This window comes from Populus euphratica, unplaced genomic scaffold, assembly GCF_000495115.2.
Source record: "Populus euphratica unplaced genomic scaffold, PopEup_1.0 scaffold6.1, whole genome shotgun sequence".
NCBI classification, from domain to species: Eukaryota; Viridiplantae; Streptophyta; class Magnoliopsida; order Malpighiales; family Salicaceae; genus Populus; species Populus euphratica.
This window is the reverse complement of record NW_011499849.1, coordinates 4,373,957-4,382,564: the sequence shown is the minus strand read 5'-3', so window position 1 is coordinate 4,382,564 and position 8,608 is coordinate 4,373,957. Positions and strand designations below refer to the sequence as shown.

At 30.1% G+C, this 8,608-nt stretch overlaps 1 protein-coding gene across 1 annotated transcript; it reads right to left on the bottom strand.

Annotated features, from left to right (window-relative positions):
- Positions 1–355: 355 nt before the first annotated feature.
- On the bottom strand, positions 356–1,533 carry LOC105120790 (uncharacterized). Its single transcript, XM_011019170.1, has one exon. The coding sequence runs from the start codon at positions 1,086–1,088 to the stop codon at positions 570–572; it is 519 nt and encodes a 172-aa protein (XP_011017472.1). The 5' UTR covers positions 1,089–1,533; the 3' UTR covers positions 356–569.
- Between the last annotated feature and the right edge of the window lie 7,075 nt (positions 1,534–8,608).

Here is an 8,608-nt window from a genome sequence, read left to right as displayed (position 1 = left end):
ATTTTAACATGTATAGCATTTTCTCGACATCAAAAGAAGGTTTTAACAACGATAGCATGTCGAGTAAAAAAAGTTCTATAATTGTAAAGTGTGATTGTTTTTTTAAAATTTATTTTTAATATCATCCAATCAAAACAATTTAAATTAAATACTAAAAAATATTAATTTAAAATTAAAAAAATCAACTTTTTTTTTATAAAAACCATGTTTACCCACAGCCCAAACGAACACTTAAGTGGATGGATTATATTATATTATATAGTAATCATAACAAATTGAACAAAAATAGCAAGCAATATCATTCTACTATCACCTTATCCATTATTATCATCTCCATCAACTCATTGCAACAATAGAAGGACAAATTCTCTACCAATTTAAACGTATAAATCCATTACAATAAGTATTGGTAAGAAGAGAAAGAAAAAGGGGGGAGAGAGAGAGAGAAAACAGTAGTAAAAAACAAAAAACAAAAGAGCAAGCCACTGCCTAAATAAAAATTTCAAACATAACCACCATCTAAACAATACTATCGCCGTCGTCGTCATTAAAGAAAAAAAAAGCCTTCCTCAATGGTGGTTACGTTTCCACGTCAGCTTCCTTCCACATGACCCCGATTTAATCCGGGTTTGGACCCTCTCAAACTCCGCAAACCGGCAAGGAATGGTAATCCCACCTTGTTGATCAAAACCATATTCCTCTTCTGCTTCTCTTAATAATTCACCAAACAAAGGGTGATTAAAATAAATCAAAGGCACCAAAACTCTATGAAACTCACCATCTTTTTGACCCACATAAACAGCCAAATGCCCTTTTGGTACTGGAACAGGTTTATCACAAGCCGGTTCATGACCCACGGGTATATAACCCGACCGGGGTTTTGCACTGCAAATTGATTTAGCTCCTTTTGTTAAACGACGGCCCCAATTGATGATCTTCGATAAGGACTTTGACTTCGAACTGCATGTTGATTCTGATGGGCCTATGGAGTTGCAACCCGGTGGGTGGATCCGCGTCCTACTGAAGATCCTAGTTGAGATCCGGACAAACCGTTTGCCGATCTTGAAACCTCTATTCTTTCTCATCATTTGATATATTAAGAGTACAAGAAAAACCAAAAGAGGAGTTTTTGTGGGTATAAGTGAGCGTTTTACGAATTTTTACGAGGATGTAAACGTGGTGCTATGTTAGAGTGTGATGGGGTTTGAAAAGGGCCATGGGTCTGCTACAGACATGGTTAAGCGGAAGAGGGTAAGGCATTCTTCAGAAAGAGAAGTTGGTATGTTGGACATCTCAAATTATGCTACAAAATGAGACTTTCATTCCAAAGAGTAGCAACACTTGCCTGTCTGAACCGTTTCTCCTCGCCCTCAAGCATCATTTATTGCATTTGATGCCAAATCTTGTGGTGGTGGTCGACGAAGGTGGTGTTTTTTGTGGTGGTCCTGGTTATTCTTGTGAGGAGGTGGAGGTGATCAGGACTAGAGCTATTGGGAACTAAAGAGAGCTTGTATATAAAGGATGCAACAGAAGAATCTACCACTAGATAAGACAAATACAGAGGTAAAAAGCAAAGGACATGGGACTTTTATTTTCGAATAAATTACAAAGCAGCCCTCCCCCTTTATAAAAATAAAGAAAGAGAGCCAACGTTTCGATTCAGCCACTAACCTTCAAATATTTTTAGCTTTTCCCTAGCCCTGCTTTGATTCTATTGTAAAGGAAATTTACAAATTATACATGTATGTTTTTGTTTGTTTGTTTATATATATATATATATGCAGAAAATTATTTTTAAATTAAAAATATGATTTATTTAATATTTGAGATGAATATCTCATTTGACAATGCAATCCAACTGTATTTTTTATATTTTTTTAGTTTGAAATTAGATTTTTGTAGATTGTTTTATGCATTAATATCAGAAATAAATTTTAAAACATAAAAATATTACTTTAATATATTTACAGTTAAAAATATTTTAAAAAACAATATTTATCATATTTACAAAAGGCTTAAAATCTCTTATTTCATTCCTAATATAAGACTCACCTAATCAATTGACAAACCCAATCTTAAAATAAAAACTCAAGTAAATCTAAAAACTAATTTAACTATATAACAACAAATTTTGATTCAATAAAATGTGGGTTTTTTGCTGGTCGGTTGCACGTGTTTTACCCGCTGTCATCGGCAAAAGAAACGTACAAACATTAACAAGAGGTACGAACGTTAAATCAAGAAAGGAAGGGCAAAAAGTTTGAATACTGAGGACTTATTTGCTAATAATTATACTCATATGGACGGACATGGAGTGATCTTCTTTTCATTCTTTCTTTTTTCCGCCTTACGAAAGTTAGATAGGTACGGGAATTTGGAATTGTAACAAGTCAAAAGTGGAGGAAAGAGAAACGGGGAGTTTTGATATGGTCAGCCACGCGACTCTGAATTCCTGGAAGAAATTCATAAAAAAAAAAAAAAAATGTGTTGAAATTTAGAGAGAGAGAGAGAGAGGGTCAGATAAACGAGCGGTCAGATGAGATGGCTTCGGTCGGATTTACACAAAAAGTCGTTAGAAAATAAAAAAACAATTAATGGCGATGTGGGTCGTTGATTTGTACTTGTCCGGACATTTTAAGCCGTGCGATTGACGCAACATTCCAGTTTTTCTACCGGGGTTCCTTCCAAGAAATTGTTGGATTCTGCGTCGTGATTTGTCTTCGACGATCAAGGATTTTTTTATTAATTTCTAATTCTATTAAAAAATGATCAAACTAATTAAAAGATATGTCTGTTCGGTGCTTAGAATTCATATATATATATTCATTGAAATATGACCCAGTAATAAACCTACACGTAAGGAAAAAAGGTATTGTTTAATGCAGTGAATTTATTAAGCTGATTGGTTTAGCTAACTACGACTAATCCATTTAATAATTAGTTTATAAAAGCAAACCAGGGTTTGGCCTAGCAGTGGAAGGGGGTTGTCTCCTTCCACTGCACCTGGGTTCGAGTCCTGGCGTGCACGCCTGTCATCCCCGCGATACTTTACATGCCTACTGGGTTTGCAGGGTATTCAGTGGGCCGTGGGGATTAGTCGTGGTGCGCGCAAGCTGGCCCGGACACCTCACGTAAATCAAAAAAAAAAAAAAAATTAGTTTACAAAAGATTATTGCAAATATCTCCAAGTCATGGAGGCATAAATAATCTCATTCAAGCTAGCATGTCGACGACGAACAAATAATATTAATCGAATTAATTAGTTAATATGTTTTTCTCGTCTAATGTAGAATAACTTACTATCCACTCTACTTTTCGTATAAGAAAACTCTGTCCAGCCCAAAAAATAAACGAAGAAGATGGAGATTGAGAGGTTAAGAGCAACATTATTATGGCATCATCATCTAAGAACATCACGCACGTAGTTGGTGGGAAAAATAAATAAATATATATATAAATATATAAGACATAAATGGCGAGCAGGTTGAACATGGAGATAATTAATTGTAGCATTAGAGAATATACACTCCCAAGCCACCATAGATGGCGAAGACCACAAGATCAATTAGGACCGAGTAGCTTATATATAGAGGCAAGGCACGATGATAATTAGTCTATTTCACGAACCCCTTTTCAGCACCATCACTTAATCCTTCTCGAATGATTTTTTTTCTTAGAGAATTGAATCTCACGTTCCTCGAGTGTAAATCAAATAAAACCTGAGTTGTATAGGCAACCCGCAAAATGAGGAGAGAGGGCAATTCATTCCTTACATTTAGAGAGATTTTTTAGAGTTGCTATGCAATTTGTATTTCATGATTTTTTAAAATTTATTTTTTATATTTTTAAATTATTTTAATGTTTTTAATATTAAAAATAATTTTTAAAAAATAAAAAATTATTTTTATATATTTTAAATAAAAAATAATTTTAAAAACAACACAGGGAGTACCATGCACCACTCAATCTCTAATGATAACATGTACGGCAAATTCATCAATTCCTACGTTACCTGAGCTCACAATTCGAAGGTTTAACTCACGATGAAAAACCAGTGATGTAGCGGGCACGAGTCCCCTTCGTAAATTTACACATATATTTACTAAGGTCCATAATTGCCACACCCTAATCTTATCCGCCTAGGAAAAATCCACATTCCACGACAGTGCATGGAGGGTACTTGTAGTATGTATGAAGCAGTCAAGCTGAAAGGTCCACAACTCCGTACGCCGTACACTGTATGTACCTTCCCTAGGACCACAACAAAAGCTGATGGGAACATGGGGCAATGGCCCCATGCTACAACTACGTGCTATTTTAAATGATTTTATTCTCTCAAGAATTTTAACTTATTGTGTTAACTTTAAAAAAAAAAACTCTCAAAATGGTGGCCTTATCTTCCCAAGTGCTCTGTATGGACACATGTGGCGTATCTCGGTTTTAAAAGTTGTGAAGAAACAAATATTTTGGTTGAGATTTGCGCAAAATATGTATTTGTTCTTTTGGGTTGATATGTCTTTTGAAGGCATTTTTATACTGTCTTTTAATTTTAAAATATTAAATTAATATTTTTTTAAAATATTTTTTTATGATTGTGATATATTGATATAAAAAATAAAAAAATATTATTTTAATATATTCTTAGTTAAAAAATAATAAAGTAAAAACAATACATATAATGCTATCAAATATAATTAGTGAAGACACAAAAAATAGGAGATTGTATTAGGATGAAATTCTAAAAACAAGATGATGAGAAATAGGATGTAGGGGACAAGATCAATTTGTGATTAATTTAATGTACATGACTTAAAATCTCAGCTGTATCGTGTAGAGAACAAAATAGAAAAAAATAAAAAATATTTAGCTAATCTGTAATATTCTTGTGGAACTTAAGATTTTAGTTTTTAGTTTTCACTATATTATACATTTTTTAAATTATTTATCTTCTTTTCTGTTGCTAGTAGAAATATAGGCAACCAAGTCAAATTCTATAATCTGCTAAATTTTTAAACCCATCAATTTGTAACTGAATTTTTTCTCTATAAATTTTACAATAGATTTTCAAGTATGTTTAATAGTATAATTGCAATTATTTTTTAAATAATTTTTCATGTTAAAAAATATATCAATGATTTTTTTTATTTTTAAAAAATTATTTTTAATATTAGTATTTAAAATAATTTTAAAATACTAAAAATAAATTAATTTGAAGTAAATAAAAAAATATTTTTTTAAAATTTTATCAAAAATATTGTTTTTTTTAAAAAAAAGGTTGGAGATAAGCTCTGCAGCCCCAAATAAATTACAATTGGTAAAACAAATTTAGATTTTATACCCCCACACGTGTGCCCTCTCTCCTTCTTTTTGTTTTTTCCTCCCTAGTCTTCTTCGAGCTCTCCACTTGCATATATACGTTTCTGTAACTTAAAAAAAAAAAATTAGAGGTACGTTATGTGTATGACATGTATATATTATTATCATTATTATTATTATTATAGATTTTAATGCATGCTTGGCCAGTTTTAAATAATTTTGTATGCTAGAATTTGGAGGGCACCAAAAAAAAAAGAGCAACCTTGTTTTCAAATTTCTAAGGTATTTTTTAATATTAAATTTATAATATATATTATGTTTAGTTAAAATGTATGTGTAGCTGTTGTGATTATTGTTTTAAACTAAGTTATAATTTGTGTCAAAATATTGGTATGTATGTTTAGTTGTGCATGATTTAGGTTTAAATTAATATTAAATTTTTCAACCCCTCGCGTACATGGTTGGTAATATTAGCAATCGAGTGGCTGTCTGTATATATTGTTGAGGGGTCGTTATTCTATGCCTACTCAACCACCAAAATTTAAATATCAAATTATTTAATTAAAAAAAAATACTCAAAAGTTTTTTATTTTATAAGCAATCAATCCTCATGAAGTAAAATCCAATATAAATAATTCATGTTTGACCAGATTAGAGAGCTTAATTTAATGTCAATCTTTGATATCTTTTTAATTACACTTCCAGCTGTGACAATATATATATATATATATATATTTATGAAAAGATAACGGTAAAGTCTAAGATATATATAAGAGCTAATATAATTTATTTATTGTTTGATGATTTAATATGTTTAGTCAAGATTAATTTTATATACTACATGGGAGAATTTAAACTTTCAGATTATCAGAACAATAAATGCAGATCAAGCAATTCCTTTGAAAGGGTTGTGTACGGAACTCCGCGTGAGCAAGATGAATTTGGTCTCTCCGATCCCATCCACGAGCCTCATGATACATTTTTTAATTAGAGGACAGTACAATCAGCACCATCTGGAGATGGAAGATTAGAGGAAGCATAAGGAAAGTATTCTTGAAAAAATAGATATGGCAAGAAATATAGACTTGAATATTAGTTTTTTTATCCCAGCAACGAATATCTTTATAAAGATGATTTTAATCAATGATTTACTTACGCCCAAATCAATTTCATCCTATTTTGCTTCAAGATTTCTTTCCTTTTTCAATTAAAATTTGTGTCGTTCTTCCCTAAAGAGAGATGGAAACGTCATATTCTGATTCGTTAAAAGAAATCATAGGTTATTGATTAGCAGCTAGCTAATTAATAAATGTTTTAACGGGTCCTTTCCTCTTGTGTTCATTTTAAATTAAGGAGCATCCCGTAGTCGTACAATACAAAACTTGTGCTTTCCCATTGACCACCGTTCATGCTGGCTTGACTTTTGACCACGGCAAGCTACCTTCTAGAAGATCAGGCTTGCTTAAATCTACTGCGCTTGTTTTGATTGACCGTCTGGATAGACATGCATCGCTGTTTTTTTAATGGTCCGATCACCCTTCCGATCCCTCGCAGTATTAAATACTCAATCCTTAATTTGTGAGCAGGCATGTATTAGAAAGATTATTGGCTTGGGATAAATTGCGATACGGACTGTCTAGTAGATTTTCCTAAAGTTTGTTTGATGAATTCAAATAAAATAAATTTAAAATCTTAATGTTTTTAAACAATATTTCCTTCAAAATATACCTAATAAAAATATTTTTTAAACTAAACATATAAAGTACATTTAATATGCACGCTTAATACCTTTAGTACTGAGCATATATCCCAATGCCCCCATCACATTATAAATCTAGTATATTTGGATCTAGATAGGATATCCAAGACTCATTTCACTTTTTTAATAAGCTCGAGTTTAATAATTGGCATTATATTATTCAATAAATATTATTTTCTTGAATTTTAAAACTATCACATATTGTTGGGGTCAAGTACTATTGTTTTCATTTGAAAATATCCTCACCTCCATTAAAAAAAAGAAAAAAAGAAAAAAGAAAAAGAAAAAGAAAAAGATTAATATTAAAAAAAAATGCATACGCAACTAATCTTTTTGTTTGAATATGTATTTCTCCTGCCAGTCAAGCCGGTAATATATTAGAAATACGAGCTGGTAAGCCACTCTACTTTACAATTTATATATATATCTGACGATGAGGTATATATACACTTAAGAAAAACGATATTCACGACGGAAAACACTGTGAGATTTCACCTATTTAAACGCAAGCTTTTGTGTCAAAATGAAATTATTGTATCCGCACAAGTCTCCTAGCATGCTTCTATTGTATAGTGTTTTATACTTGAAGTTATTATAATCAAGAATGATTTATTCAATTGGTGTAATGTCTTAATTAAATTCGAGGAAGGAAATAGATGTGCAACTGATTTATTTCTATACTTACACGTGTAAGGATCTAAAAAGTATATTTTATATATTTGTGATTCTTTTCATTTTATTCAAATTTTATCTTTAGATGGGATATATTGTCTCTGCTCTTTTAAAGGGTATTTAGGATTACGGTTGGGTTATATTTCTAAAAAGAATTCAATTCTTTTTAAGTTTGTTTTGTGTTATTTTAATATGTTGATGTAAAAAATAAATTAAAAAACAATAAAAAAATTATTTTATATATTTCTAATTAAAAAATAATTTCTATTATTCTCCCAAACAGTTAATAAATGTGCTACATTGCAGTTGCACCACAATTTCAATTTAGAATTAAGATATTATTGTTTGAGAACACTAAACAGCTTAAACAATGTTTTATTAAAATTTTAACTTTTTCATTAAAATTAATTTTTTAATTTATTTTAAAAAACAATAAAATATTATTTTAATATACTAAAAAAATATTTTAAAAAATAACAAAGAATACAACCTCATTACTTGTTTGAGAATATAATTCTCATTACTTTTTAAATAATTTTTCGTGGTAAAATATATGTTAATAATTTTTTTTATTTTTAAAAAATTATTTTTAATATCAACACATTAAAATAATTTAAAAATACTAAAAATATATTAATTTAAAATAAATAAAACCTTAAAAAAGTTTAAAAATTTTTTACTTTTAAAATAAAAAACAAATATGCGCTACCTTCGTTCAATGTTGGATTTCAGAGGAGACACATGCGGGTTAATCCTGCCATTTACAAGGATGTGATATTTTATCCCGCATTTATAATAGTAATTATTTTTTAAAATATTTTTTATTAAAATATATATTAAAAATAATATTTTTTATTTTTT